Source organism: Paramormyrops kingsleyae, chromosome 18, assembly GCF_048594095.1.
Source record: "Paramormyrops kingsleyae isolate MSU_618 chromosome 18, PKINGS_0.4, whole genome shotgun sequence".
NCBI lineage: Eukaryota > Metazoa > Chordata > Actinopteri > Osteoglossiformes > Mormyridae > Paramormyrops > Paramormyrops kingsleyae.
The window spans coordinates 23009723-23027646 of record NC_132814.1 but is presented as its reverse complement, the minus strand read 5'-3'; the positions used below and the strand labels follow the sequence as shown (position 1 = coordinate 23027646).

Here is a 17924-nt window from a genome sequence, read left to right as displayed (position 1 = left end):
GGTGCTTCACTGCAGCGCGGTGGGTCCCTGCGGTCTATGCATCCAGACGCCCCTGTGACAGTCATGGCAGCAAATTGAACACGGGATTCTGATTCCGTCTGATCGCCTTCCCTGCTCCACTCGAGCCTTGCGGCTTTCAAAACTGTCGGATGACTGGCTGCCGAGGAGGATGGGGCAAGGAGGTGTGGGGTTCAAGCACCCCCCACAGGACAGGAAGGGCCACAGACGGAGAGGATCGGACTTGACCGCAGAAACACGACCGCCTGAGGGTTATCTGAGGGTTAACTGGGGTTAGGTTTAGGGTTAGGGTTAGGGATGGGACTGGACTGCTTACTGCATTTCGAAACTCTGGCCTGCTGGAAAATGCTTTTGGATATTGGGCAGGCCGAGTGGGGGGGGGGGGGGGGGGGTGCAGTGAGGGGGTGCTATCCAGGGAGATGTTCAGTCAAGAACATCCAATTAGCTAAGCCTGGGGAAGTCGACTCCCCAGCCAAAAAAAACAACGATAAGAAAAAAAACATCTCTGAAACACCCCCGTGTGTGATGCCGTGTTTGTGATCATGGGAAGACGCGTCCACCCAAACGGGAAATCGTGGGATTCAGGAACGCCGGCATCCTCCCCTTTCTCCAAGAAGCAAGGAGCCCAAACAGCCTCACATCGCTCCCCCGCTTAGGGGACTTCAATTTTCTAACCATTTCTAATTCTCTGAGAAATTCGTAACCAACCCCCCCCCACCTTCTGCTTGCAGTGGGCCGCTCTGAATTTGACACTCACACCAACATAATCGCAGGGTAGGATGCATGGGGATCTTTGCCCTGGTGTGATGGTCTTGGGCAGCGCCAACACACCGCGAGCCGCGGAAACGGCCGACATCACGCGTGACATTACATCATGCTCAACTTGGGAGTGAATATTCGAGCATCTGAAAAGGACCCGGGTGGGGGGGGTGATTTTTAAGGATCGTTTAAAGGTTTTTTCCTGTCAAAATGTGTTACTGTAAACCTACTACACCCTTCGCGATTATTTGATCGTGAATAGTTTTAAAGACACTGCTATGTTTACCGCTTAATAAACGAGTGAGAATTAAACTGACGCAAGGGGAATTTTCACTTTCACTAGGAGAGTGAGACGAGTGTGAGGAGGGGGGTGTCTGGAGCACCGGGGGGGGGAGGGGGGTGTGCTCAGCAGTGATAAGGCCGCTATCAGCTGAGATAGTCTCAGCCCTCCTGATATGCCACCCCGCCCCCCAGCCCTGACGGGAGACCCCAACCTCCAGGAGACACAGGAACAGGCCACGTTGTTAGGGCACCTCCTACAGGAGGGGCGGAGCTCTGACACCATATCAGTACATTTACATTAACTTAGCAGCTACATGTATCCAAAGTGACGTACAAAGGAGCAATCACACGATTAAGGGCTTTGCTCAAGGGCCCTACAGTGACATCACACTAGTGACCCTGAGATTTGAACCAGCAACCTTCCACTCATGCACACTGCCCACCAGGTGTATACTTCTGCTGGCATTATCCCACACCGGCTAAACCCAGGTTCACTTCACTGCGACCCGTAAGCCTCAGTCTAGATGCGCGATCATTTTTGGGGATTAGCGTGTACTGACATGATTTCAGCTGACACGGATTAAATTTGTTTCCTATCTAATGTAAAACATTAATTACCCATTGTTTAAACGTTACATTCTGAATCAGTCTGGGCAAAGAAATTTCTTGGGAACCTTCATAATCGCCGTAATTATAGGATTTAGTTCTTATTCCCCACCCCCACTCCCCCCCCCCCACCCCACCCCACCCCACCCCACAGTCAAAAAGCTTGCTAAGGTGAATTGGAGTCACCATGTATTTCTAAACCTGAAGCACAGGTAGGTATTCATATATAAGCATTATCTTAGATGATAACAGCCCAACAATGCATTAGTAGTATTTCCACATTCTCAGATAACATGTTCGGCTGCGAGTTTAACCGCGAGGTCTGGTGAAAGCGACCGTCCCCGGACTCACGGTCACGGCTCTGGACTCTGCCGGGGGGGATCCGGCACATTTCCCCATGGGAGCTGGGGGGGTGGCGGCCTGTCTGGTATCACGGCCACCGGGGCATAGCTACACGTGCCCACAACGCTGTCCTACTGGCAGAACCTGTGGCATTATGGGATTGGCGCGGCCAATGCATCCGGATCGCTTACCGCCGGCTCCTCATAACCGTGACAGTCTTGTGACCCGGCGCTGGCATACCACGCACAATCCGTCTCCGTCTGGTAACCACATTTTGACAGTAATGTATACTAGTTATGAAATGCTGCAAACCAGCCCAGATCACCCCAGGGACTGTCTATGAGGCTTTTTGTGGCTGCTGAAATGACTTTTGACATTTACATTTTATTTTTGATTTAGCACACATTTTTATGCAAAGCGAAGATCGCAGAGTCCCCGGAGCAACTGCGGGTTGGAATCACTCTGCCGACCCCAGGATTTGAGCCGACAACCTTCCGACCAAAAGTAACCCGATGAAAAAGGAAACACCATGCCGCAAATGGACATAACTAACATTAAGGTGAGTATTAAGCACTTTACTGCACCTCCTCCCTCCCCCAAAGTGATTTGGAATTAGGGGAGGGGCCCCTTTTTAGGGCGAAGCGTACAGGGAGCCCTATAGCCAAATATTACGAGAACAATAGTCTGAGATCCTCCAGCTTCCAGCTTCCTGTCAGGATTTTTCAAAAACATCCCATGCTGGCATTAAAATGATTTCCAGGGCTTCAGGGGTAAACTAAAATAAACAAGGTATTACATAGCGACCAAGAACCATGAAGAGAATAACAGTAGACAAAAGACTATCAGACCCCCCCCCCCCCCCCCCCCCCCCCACCCATACATAATGTATAAGTCAATTGTTAAAATAACTGAACTTTAAAAATGACAGCCACATGTTTAAAATGTACATATGTTACTTCTTGAAAGCAGTCAGGGTGTGGCTCAGTGGGACAAGCCTGTGTGTCTGTAATCAGAAGGTTGCTGGTTCAAGCCCGACCTCAGCCCGTCCTTCAGCGAGGCCCTTAACCCCCAGCTCCTGGGGTGCTGCTATGAGTGACTGCTCATTACAGCTGAGCTTGCTCTTCCCTATAGAGAGGGGGAGGCATATAGAGAACTTCCCATGGGGATCAATAAAAGTATCAATTATTTCCAAAAAAAACAAAAAACATCCAAGCACAGTGTTGGGCAAGATATGGGTTTGGTCTCTGGTTCCTGTGGTTGGGAAGGTTGTAGGTTCCAATCCCAGGGGTCAGCAGAGTGATTTTACTGTTGTACCCTTGAGCAGGTACTGGGGGGGGGGGGCTTTGATAAATGCATTTGCTAAATAAGAACATAATGGCGTAAGATACGGAACTGAGAACTCGAGACAGCAAGGTGCGGAGACAGCTAAGGGCCGACCGGCTCCAACCGCGATCTTCCAGACAGCAGCCCGGCGCGCGGTGGTGGGACAGCCCGTACAGGCCGGGAGGCAATCAGCACCAACTACACCCACCCCCCCCCACTCCCTGACCCGCCCCTCCTCCATTTTCTAAATTTCAAAGTATTCCGCGACTCCCTTCGACATTCTAAGAAAGGCTGAGGTCGGGAGGAGCAGGAAACACCAGCTGACCCGGTGCTTAGCATGATAAGAAGCTCCTGGTGAAAGGGGCCAGCTGGTGGGGGGTGGCGGCATTTCCCAGAAAGGCTAGTAATGCTAACGATGCTAATGCTAAGGGCCACCCATCCTGGGTGTTTGGCCGTCCGCTTTCCATTTGGAGTTTAGGAAAGGGTCAACCCCCCCCACCCCCCCCCCACCCCGAGCAGGACCCCACCATCTGGACACTGTCCCCGACGCTATCAGATCACCGCTGATGTGAAACTGCCAAAGTTGTCAATGTGAAACTGACGACCTAGCAATCAGACATGAACAATCTGGGGGCAGCACTGCAAATTTAACAGACAAGCCCCTCAGTCCCACCCCCCTCAGGTGCCACGGCGGTTTCCTGTCTCGTTGCGAGTCACGATCATCGCCTGAAATGCTCCTCACCCTCCTGCTACACACGCAAAGAATGCGTGCAGAGAGTTGACACCAACACCTAAATCACAATAACTTTAAACTTTGGCTTCAGATATACAAACACCACCCACGCAAAGCACACAGGGGGGGTGGGAAATGTAATTGTAGGGATACTTTTGCAGAAGCATCTGTGCTTTATTTACAGATAAAACAGGTTTAAAAAAGCAGAGCAGGCTGTTGGATCCAATCCCGCTTTCGGGCAGCACTCCCCCCGGAACCCAACACCGTTCACAGCTTAAATCGACATTCCAAGTTTATTCGTTTTTGATGCTCTAATATCCAACAACCATCTTCTGTCCTTGACAAACGTCGGTTGGACGACCCAGGCTGTACCGGGCCACACGCGCTGGAGTCACCGGTCTGGTTAAATTGCCACGCCGCGGAGTGATGCTGCGGCACGGAAAGCGACTCACACTCAGTCACGTCACGCGTGTGTCATAGGAGCCTGGCCGTGTGGGACGGCGGGGGCGGTCCGATTAACACGGGGACGTGCGGGACGGACACACACCGCACACAGAACACACACACTCCCAGGAGCAGCTTTGAGTTTCCCTATATTAAGAAAACAGGAAATTAAAAACGGGTACCTAACCCAGGCTGCTACATACTCTGGCAGGACCTTCCAGAATGTTCTTTACATGCAGTGAATGTCAACTTAGCATTCCTCAGCGGAAGACCACTGATAATACAGACACTTCACTGCGTAATTACAGGGTTCTGTTTCTGGTGTCAGAGATCTGGCTCTGGGCCACTTACAATTACAGTACGTCTCACTACGCGGTAACCCCCCAAATCCCCCCCCCCATCCCGCCGCAGGGCTTGTTTTTCCTTTTCCTAACCGGATCCTCTTCACCTCCCTGCACGCAGCCTCTCTCACTCCATTCATCTCTCCTATTAAGGTCAATGTGTTTCTGCCTGTGTGTCAGTGACAGCCTCACTGCTGGGTACAGATGATGAAAGAGTCAGAGAATAGCAACAGGAGTGTGTGTGTGTGTGTGTGTGTGTGTCGGGGGGGAGGGGTGCTGATAAGATTGTTACAGAGCATAAAAGACAAATGAGGGATGAGTAAGAGGTAAGTTAGTCAGGAGGAGGGGGGGGGGGGGGACTCTGTACAGACAGAGCGGCATGTCCGGGGGGGCTGAGAAGAAGATGAGTAGCAAGATGAATGAGGTCATCTCTTTCCAAACCCCCCCCTGCTGGACAGTGGAAGCTTTTGTAGGCGACTGTATCTATGGGGAGTGGTGAGGGTGGGCACAGGCAGCCGAGTGGCCCCCGTATCCGCTGGGGGAGAGAGAATCGACAGAGATCCAACGGGCTGGTTCATCCCCCGAAAGCTGGAAACACTGGCGTAGTCGCACTGCGCATGCGGACGTGGAAGTGCTCCTTCTTCTCCGGTCAAGCGGCACAGTTTGCCGATAGCGGGGTGACAATGCGCGTATCCGCGCGTTCGTACTCCGCGCGTTTCGTACTCCGCGCGTTTCGTACTTGCTACGCCATGTCGAGGAGGAAGAGCTCGCCCCCGTGTGCAGTGTGTCCAGAGCTGCGCGCACGCTGTCCGAGCTGCGCGCACGCTGTCCGAGCTGGCGCACGCTGTCCGAGCTGCGCGCACGCTGTCCGAGCTGCGCGCACGCTGTCCGAAGCGGACGTGAATTTGTGTAGCAGGTCGTTAGTCCGCGGAGGGGCAGGATGACGGAAAACGAGTCGTAAAAGTCCTACAATGGTGTCCGTGACCTGGGGGGCTGTCATCACGAGAGACAGGCCTCATGGTCCACAGCTGAACCCGCCCTAATAGAACATATCCATCCATCCATCCATCCTCAAACTGCTTATCCTGCTCAGAGTCACAGATGGGGTTCCAAACCATAAGAAGAGAGTAACCACACGCTGAGGGGTCCATTTGCATGTCATGTGACAAACAAGGTACGTGTCATGTCACAAAATCGAACTACATTTGGGATATAAATAAAATTCAACACTAATGATACCGCTGGCTCATACCGGTACAAGTAACGAAAGTTGGGTTTATGTAAGGTCATCGTGTAGCCAATCAGACGTGACAGCTCCATGACAACCACTTGACTCACGGTCCGCCCACCCTCTCGCTGCTGGAAGGGTGACCGGGGAATCAGGAAGGCCCCGACCCGGCCCGAATGCACAGAGGGAAGTCTGTTTCCTAAACTGCTGCCTCTGTTTTAATAAAAACATGGCAAATCAAACGTGCTTTCTCCCACGGCCGGGAAGCCAACCTTAATATCCACGTTCCCAGTCACACAACAACAGTGAGTGTGAGTCGCGTGCTGGAAATGAGCTCCGGGGATGAAGGCGGCTTCTGCTTTCCGGAATGTTCTGCACGGCCACGGGAGCATACACACTGAAGACTCCTGACTCTGCGGACTGCTTTCAGCCTGAGAGTTAAAAGGAGTCAAGCGGCAGGACTCTCGATGGTGTCCTTCTTAGGCAAAAAGCCTTCAGGAAAAACTACAATGAAACAGACCGGCCCCGGGACCCAGACAACAGGAAATGAAACAAAGACCGCGATAATGAAGCAAACACAAAAGCACCCAGCGCCAAAGCTCAGCACTCAGCAGGCCGAGACGCTGGCGGGTAGCGAAAGCGAAAGAACACGGCGACTCCTTCACAATGCAAACAGCACAAGGCAGCTAACGGGAGCCAGAACGTTATCCAACGTGATGTGAAGCGAGGTCAGCAGGGAATGTTCTTATGGGAGCGTTATTTAGGTCGACAGTACCTGCATTCTTGTACCAGTGAGGAGAAACGATTCCCACCTGGGGAGTTTCAGGCCCAAAACTATCCCCCGGAAGCAGTGGGCCAGAGACCCAACATGCAGAGGCCCATTGGCAGGGCCTGATCCACGGCCACCGGGCCCCTCATGTCAGCGGGAACGCTGGCACTTAAGGACACCCCTTCACTGAGCCCCCGAAAGCAGAAAGATCCACATCATGGGTCTGTGGTCACATTCAGGATGACCTGGCTTTACGGACTACTGCTGAGCAGACAGAGAAACACCTAAACAAGGGTCAGGTCTTCCATAAGGACTATTTAATGCATTATAGCAAGACACAAATCTGTGGAAGATGGGGGCGTGGCCTACAGCCAGTCAGTCAGGTGACCGGAGGCGACGTTTCTGATTGGTTACCTTCCGAGTGATTCCAGTGTCTAATTATTTTTTTGTTCCTTTTATCACTGCCGCACAAAGAAACGGCACCGTTTGTCTGTGGTGTTCACCATTTGAGTCGTGCTGATCCCCCATTTCTACTGAAAAGGGACCCCTCCCCCCCTTCCCTACAGACCAATCGCTGCCCGGTGTCAGTGTCATGTGACCAGTATAATGTTATTTCCACATTTTACATTTTAACAAAGGTTCTGTCATTGTCAGCATGATAACATTATTACCTGAATAATTCATGCTGAAAAATATTGTTCATAATATTGTACAAAAGTACTACGAGTATATAATACAAATGCCCCATCCTTGAACCCACAACCTTTGATGCACAAAGTAACAGTGTTACTCACTGCTCTGCCACACATTCAGTTTGCTTTTATATTATTACTCTTAGTTGTAGTAGTGGGAAAACGTTCTAGGAACATCAGGAAAACTGAACACTTTGAACGCTTATATACCTTAAAATGTAACTTTGGTAAAGATTCCTAGAATTAAACATTTTTAGCAGGGAAGGCTGACCTTCCATTTCTTTTTTTTAAAAAAAATGGGTTTATAATGACTTTTGAGGGCTTTTTTAAGGGTTTTATTTGCATACATTAGCCTCTTCAAATCTCATCAGAGCCATCAACCCAGAAAGAAGCCAGATGCGTTTTTAAAAAGAGCCTCATTTATGTGACAAACCGCTTTCTGTCTCATCCACGCCGAGCGGAGATAAGCGGCAGAGTGATGAGGCAGGAAAGCGCGACCTTTTCCGGAAAAGTCCATTCACCGCGAAGCCGGCAATCTCCACTCCCCTAAACACGCAGCGCTTTTGAAAAAATTCTACATAATGGGCGTCCGGCACGAGCGCAGAGACCAGCCCGAATTGCGTCACATTTACGTTACATTAAAAAAAAAAACGCAAAAATTAACCTTTACTTCGAAGTGAAGACTGAGACCCCTGATTGGGTAAATTTAAATAATTTAAGTAAACCCTCCCAGGGTGCCGTGACGAGGAGGAAAACCAAGGACTGACTTCCAAGGAAAAGGCTGCAATCCGGGCCGGCAGGCCGAGGCAGATCGGGTTAACAAACATTCCAATCTTTTTTCTCTTGCTTTTGGGGCTGGACAGGGGGGGTGGGGGGAGGCAAGTCCAGTCTGTCCCCAGTTCTCCTGTCCCCAGTGCCCCCCCTTCCCGGTTCTTGGCCCACAGTACCTGCATTCTTGTACCAGTGAGGAGAAACGATTCCCACCTGGGGAGTTTCAGGCCCAAAACTATCCCCCGGAAGCAGTGGGCCAGAGACCCGACATGCAGAGGCCCATTGGCAGGGTCTGATCCACGGCCGCCGGTCCCCGTCGGGCCCCTCATGTCAGCGGGAACGCTGGCACTTAAGGACACCCCCTCACTGAGCCCCCGAAAGCAGAAAGATCCACATCATGGGTCTGTGGTCACATTCAGGACGACCCGGCTTGACGGGCTCAGGAGAGACCTTCAGCTTCTGCTGAGCAGACAGAGAAACACCTAAACAAAATGGGGGAATCCGTCCTACCCAATTAACGGCTCCAGTCAAATTCCACGTTCCATAATAAGTGGAAGTATCACCTTCCGCAATGCAGGTGGATTCCTGCATACAGAGCCGTGACTTCTGGGATAGGTTGCGGAAGACCTGACCCTAATTCAATTAGTAAGTTTTAAAATTTTAAATTACAAGCAAGGACTATTTAATGTAAAATAACAAGACACAAATCTGTGAAAGATGGGGGCGTGGCCTACAGTCAGTCAGAGTCAGGTGACCAGGTGTGGCATTACTGATGCCAGTGTCTAACTCCTTTTATGTTCCTTTTATCACTGCCACACAAAGAAACGGCACCGTTTGTTTGTGGTGTTCACCATTTGACTCGTGTCGATCCCCCATTTCTACTGAAAAGGGACACCCCCCCTTCCCAACAGTCCAATCCCTGCCCAGTGTCAGTGTCATGTGACCACTATGCTACAGTTTAGTGGGCTGTCAGTAAAGGAGCACTGGATTCTGCTCACCTTAAATAGTGGAAAATCTCTGCTTAAGTAAACAAACGCTTATTCAATGTCACAGGAATCACCCTCCTCTTCCTCTCTCCCTCTTTCTTTCTCTCTCCTTTCTACCTCGACAAATGACTGTTTACAAATGCTTTACCTGGGACCTAAGTGCATATATAATACTGTAAGTCACCCTTTCAACAGTTTAAACACGCCACAAGGGCAGCAGGAGGTTACAGGTTTTGGGAGGTGGGTAGCTCACGCAGTCGAGATTAAAATGACGGGACTAATGCTGTTTCACAAGCACAGTCAGTGATTAGGAAAAAAGCCTGACATGCATCATTAACCGCTTAAAAACTCTGTGAAAGACAACCAGGCAACATCCTGGCACAAATAAACAGCATAAGAGTTAGACCCACTCAGCACAAGGCGCTCACAGTGAAATTCATATACAGCTACTGAAGTTCAGGGTGTTAAATGAGCAAATCCCTGCTTCTACAGACAAACATCACCCTTTCTGAAAGGCTAGCTAATTATTACATTTTATTTATTTAATCAGACACTTTTCTCTAAAGCAGTATACAAATTAGAATCCCAGCAGTCCCTGGAACAATTTAAGGACTCTGCTCAAGGACCCAAAGACATTCAAACTCACAACCTTCTGGATGCAGGCACTGATCCCCATCCTGCTGAGCTGCACAGCACCCATGAGTCATGCTAGCTAAATACAGCTGCATGCAGAAAGTAACGTTTTCCATCAAAGTCGCACGTGGCCTAACGGGGAGCCAGAGGGCGCAACCCAGCCCGGGGAGCGAAGGGGCAGACTGACCTGTCCGAGGTCCAGCGTGACGTTGACGGCGTTGTACTCCAAGCCGCGAGACAGCGGGGGGCTTTGCCACCAGCGCTCTGTGCCATCGATGGCGTTGGTGATGGGGTGAGCCTTGTCCACGTTGCCCGCCGTGCAGATGTCGCAGTACTGACCCTGGGGCCATGCAGGAAGGGGTTAACAACATGTTATTCCACAAAAAAAAAAAAGCACATTCTTCACTGACGATGTACGATGAATGGTTTAACCTGTTATTAGTATTCTGCTGCATGGGTAAGTTAAACTTTTACCACAGCTCACAATCTGAAGTTAAACAGACTCCTTTTTTTTCCGCCCCACAGCGATTTAATTTCACCTCTACATTTCTTTCTTTTTTACTCGCCGTCTTATTGTCAAACCTCGACTGGCTGCGAGTTGAAAGGCTTGAAAGAGGAGGCCTAATCCCCTCTCTTTAAGCCACAGGTTACGGGGGGGGGGGGGGGGGGGGGGGGGAGGTACACACTGCCCTCCTCCAGAGTGACTCGGTTCTGTCACGAAAGGCTTCCCATTCATGGGACCCAAACGCAGCCCGGGAGCCTCTATTGAAAAAGGGACGACCTCTAACCTCAACCCTAACCTCCCACTCTACACCGGGTGGTTCAGTCAATCAGTTCAAATTTACTGGTTTATTAACTTACAATACGGGAGAAATCCACCACTCTGTGAAGGCTGAGATATATATATATATATATATAAAAGATATGGATACTGGAAACATCAGACCAAAATCCTAAGTGGAAAAGCATACTACATTAGTTTTAACAGAGGGAAAAAAAGCTAAACAAACAAGCATTTTAATGCACAAAGGATCTAAGGTTCAAGGTTCAAAACAAAATTCTAACTCAGTATTTATAAGGTAAGCACCGCAATAGTCCATAAACTGGAAATGGAACGGAAATTATACATAAAAAGGGGAGGGCGAGAGAGAGAGAGAGAGAGAGCGAGCATGAAAGGGCTGAACACGCCAGTGCCAGCCTATGTTTTAATTAACACAAACATACTTCTGTCTTACACACAAAACAGGATTAGTGGCACCGGACACCGGAGGAAGTGGGGATTTGTAATATATTGAAGTAATGCATCAACTTTGTGACGGATTTTCTCCCTATGTTGCTATTAAACTGTAGAACAACTTTCCGTGTATTGCAAATGCTCGGGTAGCGTAGATAAAAAGCGCGGGGTACTTACGTGGGATGTGGGTTATTATATTAATAAGACATATTGAAAAACGTCACGGACATTGTGGGTTGGTGTCTTTTCCTTTTTTATATTTGCTTGGCCAGTGTGTGTGGACCAGGTGGGTGGTGGTAGTGGTGGTGGGGGGGGGGGGGGCTGTGAAGAAACAGGGCAAATTCCTGCCCGAGGCGCATTTTGCCTGCTGGCATTTTCTAAGAATTCCTGAAATTCCCGTAGGAATGCTGCCCAAGGGGTAACATTGCTGTACGTTTCCCTGAATTCACACGTCGGGATGAGCAGCACTACAGAAGCAGATGTTTCGCAATAAAGACTCATCAACACAGCCAGCGATAAAGCAGGTGGAGCAGACGGACTCTGCTTTGCGTGATCCAGCCGAGCATAAGAAGTTTCTCACGCGGCATCACGATCGACGGACTTAATCTCACGGGCTATAAATCGCAAACAATCCCATCGCAATCGACTGCAAAATGAACTCCCGAAATACATTGATTTTTTTTTTAAAATACAGTACTTGACAAAAGTGTGCGGCCATGCATTACCTACATCATTCATACAGTAGCCTATATGGTGCATGAAAAAGGGGGAAAGGGAAGGAGGGGAAGAAAATGCCAGGAAGGATCGGAGGTGATGATAATATAGAAATTATGCAGGATTCATGGCGCGAGAGTGTGTCCGGCTTTACCTGGATGGTCTGGCTGGGGTCTCCGGACACCGGCCCCCCGACCAGCTTGCAGTACAGGTCCTCCGTCCACCTCCTGCTCTCGTCCTCCCCGCAGGTCGCCGTGGCCGTGATCTTCGTCCCCTCGGCCAGGTTGAAGTACGGGGGGTGCAAGCTGAAGCCGTTCACGCCGCTGCCCGGCAGCTCCTGCGCCGATCCCCAAGGGCACAGGATGGACGACAGGAGAAAGACGAGTGCGGAGGGGCCGTGAGGAACTCCTCTCGCCATGTTCACCTGCGCTTCACGCTGGATCAACTTAAAGAGAAAAAGGGCGAATCGCTGGAAAACCCGCAGTCAGAGAGCAGAGAAGTCAAAACGGCATGTAGGAGAGGAAAACGGCCGATCTGCATGTATAAAAACGAGTCTGAATAGTTTTAAGAAGCGGCGATCAGCCCCGTCGGTGCGCGCTGGGAAGTCCGCCGAAACGCCGCACTTCGCTCCCTGGCTGGCCTCCCTTTCTCATTCACCCTACTTCTCTCCCTCTACTCCGGGACTGTAAAAGGAGGTGTGGCTCGGCATATCATCCCTCGCTTTGTGTTTCAGTTGCACCTTAGGAAATAGTAAAAAACCCAAACTGCTTCCCCCAGTATAGCCCCCCAATCGCCTGTTACGGCGTGAATAGCATTTATTTACAACCTCGCTTCCAAAAAAAGGTGGGACGCTGTGTGAAGTGTGAATAAAAACAGAATGCGACGCTTTACAAATCTTATAAACCCATACTTAATTGAAATTAGAACAAACACGACATATCAAACGTTGAAATACAATCTTTATTGTTTTAAAAAAGTTGGATCAGGGACATGTTTGCTGCATCACCTCTTCTTTTAGCAACACTCTGTAAACATTTGGGAACTGAGGAGATCAGTTGTTGCTGTTTTATTTGTCATAAAACAATAAATTTCTCAGTTTCAATATGTTGTCTTTGTTCTATTTTCAATTAAATATGGGTTTATATTATTTGCAAATCGTTGCATTCTGTTCTTATTTACATTTTACACAGCATCCTAACTTCCTAGTAAACGGGGTTGCGGAGACACTTTTATCCAAATTGAATAAGTAGGGTCAGCTAACCCCAGGAGGATTTGGGGGTTAAGGGTCTTGCTCAAGGGCCCAATGGCCAAATCACTTTGCCGACCTTGGGATTTTAACCGGAAACCGTGATATCACAGCCATAGGGTCGTAACCCAAAAAAAATCTACACAATACCTCCTCTAATAACTGGCAAATAGGTTGGAGTACTGTGGCATTGAAAATGGCTTGTAGGGGATTTTTGTCATTATTCACGTTCGGGATAGAGGCTGCTGGAGGTGGAGGATTTTTTTGTTTTGTTTCAATAATAAATCTGCCAGCATGGATCCTAACAGGAAATAAAACATCTGTATCATTCTGGAAATTGTTCCAGCATAAACAAACTCATTCCTTAAAGTGAAAGGAGCATAAATGAATCGAGGTTTCGTCTTCAAATGCAGAAACTTTTAAGGCCGTCCGAACATTAATAATTAATATATAGATTAAAATCAACAGTATTCCAGTCCAGGGTGTTCCCCTGCCGCGTGCCCTATGTTGAGTGTTGGGAGGATGGGTATAAACATTTTTATAAAAAAAAAGTTTGTTTTTATCGTTGGCTAAATATTTATTATTATTATTTGTTCTTTCCTTTGTATTTATTTTTACAGTCACTTTAGCGACTTCCTGTGATTTATAAGTTGCCATTGTCTTCCAATTTGCATGCGACACAGGCAGACAAGCGCAGTCTCGTCAACATTTTGTTTAACCTTCCGCGATTTGTCATGGCAAGCTTCCAGACTGAGAGACGGCACAGCAGAGTGTAACAAGAGCTGCTATATAGTATGACTTAAACAACTCAGTACGGTTCATATTCATGTAATTTTATTCCCAGCACAGTTATGTTTATGGACTATGAATTTATGAAAAGTAACGAAGAACAACACAATAGAATAGCAGATAACAGTCTTAAGTTAAAAAGCCAACAAATAAATAAAATTTAGTAGAACCGTTTATTCAACACCAGGTTGTGAGCAAATGTCGGAGTGAAAGCCTGAATTTTACAGCTGAATTAAGTGGAAGACTTTACACATCGAGGTTTTATTACAGAAACACAGAAGAAAAAAGCCCGTTGACCCAAACAAGCAACGGGAAGATGGATGGATATTGTGAGGGAGGGGAACATTGTGTGTGTTTGTGTATCAGACACTATTATCCAAAGAGGTGTACTGTATAACCGAAAAGGCAGGATCAGCCAGAGTTAAGAGCCTTGCTCAAGGGTCTAATGATAAAAATCACTCTACTAACCATGGGATGTGAACCAGCAACCTTCTGATCACAGGCACAGAGACCTACCCCACCAAGCCACACGTCACCACTATTGTACACATCTGTAGCTCATTCTCAAAAATACAGCATCATTCAAATAACATTAACTGAAGTCAAGATACAATCTTTAAAGTAATCTGGATAATAATAATAATAATAATAATAATAATAATAATAATAATAATAATAATAATTTACACTTTATTAATCCCCGTGGGGAAATTCTAGCATTCTGATTATCAGATGAGAGGCACTAATCTACTCCTTGCAGAACAGCATCTTTTTGATTTGGCTTGTTTTTATGGCTGCAGTCTGTAGGCTATTGCCCTGCTCCTCAAAGTTGTGTCTGATATCTCAACATGGGAGGGCGGCTGTAACATGAATCCCTATGTTGTGTGAAATGTTTAGGTTGGACACTGAGTGTTGGTTCCTTATGGTAGATTTAACACATTTTTATTTAAATGTGCCAACTGTTTACACCACTGAAGATTTTCCAGATCTGCTCTGACCTCGTTACTTCAACTGGAGCTGGCGTTAGAGGAACTGTCCATGATGCTTAAGAACTTGAGAAACTGGCTGTTGAGAAGGTGAATCTGACAGTGTTTTGTAACCTATACATTATTAAGCTGTGAAATTCCCTGTTTTCTGAGATCAAATATCCTCCTATTCTACAACCCACTTACTTAGGTCAGGGTAATGGTGTGGGCTTGGAACCTATCCCATGCACCACACAGTTTGGGAAACCCCCTGAGGTGGGACACCAGTCCATCAGAGGGCTCATTCACTTACACACATGTAGCGTCTGAGCCCACTGACCAATCGCCTCATTTGCTCAGCCCCACAATACAGCCAATCAGGAGGTCATACGTTTTTCAAGGGCGGTGAAGTCTTTACACCTCAAGCAGAATATACAGGCCTCGTTTGACAGTAAAGTGCAAACAGAACGGGCCTGAATTGAGACAAACTAAGATATCAATCGTGAATCGGAATTGATGTACAGTTGTAAGTATCGTTTGAAGAAATCACTAATGGAGTTTTGAATGTGTCTGTAAATAACGATTTTACGGTTTCACGCCTCTTTCGTGAGGCTTGTTGGGAAAGGTGGCAGCCAGATGTGGGACCGTTGTTCCCCTCGAGGTCTTTGGAGACTTTGCTGACCAGTAGGGAGATAAACATGGCAGGGGGTGAACCGTGACTGTACCTGGGCGTGGGAATCAGCCAGTGGGACGGGACTCTCGTCCTGCAAAGCCCAGGCCACACCTATATCTTACGCGTGTTGACCTTTGCCCCCTGCAGGGACGGGGGGGTTATTCTCAGCAAACTGCTAGAGGTCAGCACGCCGTTTCATGTGGGGGGTTGGGGAGGCTGGAGGTGACCTGCAAACACCAAAGTGCTCATTAACTGATAAACGACAGAAATTCTCTGACCTGAATGCCAAGAGCAGGAAGGTCTGAAGACCCCAGACCCGATGTGTCACGGGACGACTAGGAAACTGACCGTCACAACTTACAGATTTAAAAGGCAAACTGAGTAACCGAGAGAGACGAGACCCCAGACCCTGTCCCTAGTTTAATCGACTTTCTCCAGGTATTGGGCCACAATGACTTCCTGCTTGCCGGGGAGGTCCTTTGGAGGTGAAGATGAAGTGTTGTGTTTCCATAGTAATGGTGCATTCAATGCGTTCAATCCCGTCAGCAGCAGCACAGTGTGGGAGCAAAGCCCCAGAGTCACAAACACCGCAGCCATGTCGGCAGTAGTGCTGTTCACTAGCGCTCAAACCACCGATTTGCATAGGGCCCCCTGTTGACCGCAAACGGTTACTACCCTAACTATTAAATAAACATGTTCCTTATTTGGCTACGTAGCACGTTCTGCTAACCAGCGAGCTAGCTACCATCTCCTGACTGTAAGCCTGAGGGGGGGGGGGGGGGCAGGGGGTCCCAAGGTGACTTTTTGAGAGGAGCTGCAGAAGGAGCAAACCGACTCCTGTGTGTGGGAGATGGTAAGGTGAGATGAAGGTGTGGGGCCCTTGTTGTGTCTGCATTGCAGCCGGGCACCTTATTCCACGGTCTGATGGTCTGATGGCGTGAACGGGCAGGACGCGCGTGGAGGAATGCACCGAAGACCCCCTCCCGTAATTACAGAGGCACAACTAGGCAGCAGGACTATGCACCACAGATGATGTCATCCCCCCGCCCCCCAAGTCCCAACACCTCTCAATTACTGGTACTTATATTAATGACAGGGTCCTCCCTGGGGGGCTTTTTTTTTGGGGGGGGGGGGGGGGACTGTACCGACGGTGGCAATTTTACGATTGAAAGACAACGGGGTGTCAACGTTTTGGTGACTGAAGGTGGTCTCTCTTTGAGGTCTCTCAACTGGCCAAAAATTTTCCCTCCCGAAATAATTTTTTATGAACATCCTACTTAAAAAAATTCATTACAATGAAAAGCAAACAAATAAAGTCTAACACTCAACTAATAATAATTCCAGGATGTTGAGTTTCCCCATCTCCCGGTTAATGAAATAAAAACTAACAAGGGAATTACCAGTGGATCTGTACTCTGATGAAATGCCTCGCCATGTCCCTGGGGTGTACATCCAGTGTCCCACGCGGCTGGTGTCACACCGGGCAGGGGAGACCTGATCCCTTCGGGGGGAGCCTTGTTTAAAATCAGCCTGTGGGGGCCCTTTGATGTCTGCCTGAGCTGGCAGGTAGCTGCACGTCTTGTTTAGTCTCCCTGTGACTCCTGCCCCCCCCCAACCCCCTCCACAGGCTTTCCTTTGAGGAGAAGTGTCAGTCCGATGCCCGATAACGAGAAGACAATCAGTTTTTTTAAACTGCAGACGCTGCTATGCACATTAAGAATTTCTGGGGCCCCACTCAAAAAAAAAATCACCCCCCAGATGATTTAAAAGCTAAATAAATAGCTAGCGAGTACAGTCAGAAGATCATAGCTAGCTAGGTGGTTAGCAGAACATGCTGCTTCAACATCTCATAAGTAAAGAATGTGTTTATTTAATATTTAGGGTAATGACTGTTTATGGCCAACAGGGGGCCCCCAAACCTCAGGGGCCCCTTGCAAATGTGTGGTGTGAGTGGTGGTAAACACCACCAATGCGATCAGGATAGATGATGATGTACGGACATCCAGTTGTAAAATAGGTAAAACTGTGTAACCGACTTCTATGAAGGAACTCGCAGAAGCCCATCCGGTTACTGCATGAGCAGGAAGAAAGGCTTTTTGTTTACTGGGTAAAGTGCTCTACAGACCTCGCACCCGTGACTCAAGACCCCCTCCTCCCTGTAAATAGCATCCACGGCTGCCATCACCACAGATGCTTGTTAAGGGTTGAATTTGAATGTGTCGTCAAGCGTCATCTATGTCCCAGTGCTTCACAAAGGCGTTTTTGTGGGCTCGCATATACACTGTGCGTGCCAAGTTTTGTGAGGAATGACTTTTACCAGAGCAGCGTACCGCTCAAAACAAGACAAACCAAGACCTGGCAGAGGAGCCCTTAATG

The 17924-nt window shown here is 48.5% G+C and overlaps 1 protein-coding gene across 2 annotated transcripts in view; it reads right to left on the bottom strand.

The window, feature by feature from the left end:
* lama5 (laminin, alpha 5) overlaps positions 1-12615 on the bottom strand; it is a 58402-nt gene extending 45787 nt beyond the window's left edge. For both annotated transcript variants that reach the window (XM_072701793.1, XM_072701794.1), the window contains exons 1-2: positions 12030-12615; positions 10115-10267 (exon numbers count right to left, since the gene is read on the bottom strand). In XM_072701793.1, coding sequence (XP_072557894.1) covers positions 10115-10267; positions 12030-12293 — 417 coding nt within the window. In that variant the 5' untranslated portion in view covers positions 12294-12615. The remainder of the gene's footprint in view (positions 1-10114; positions 10268-12029) is intronic.
* Between the last annotated feature and the right edge of the window lie 5309 nt (positions 12616-17924).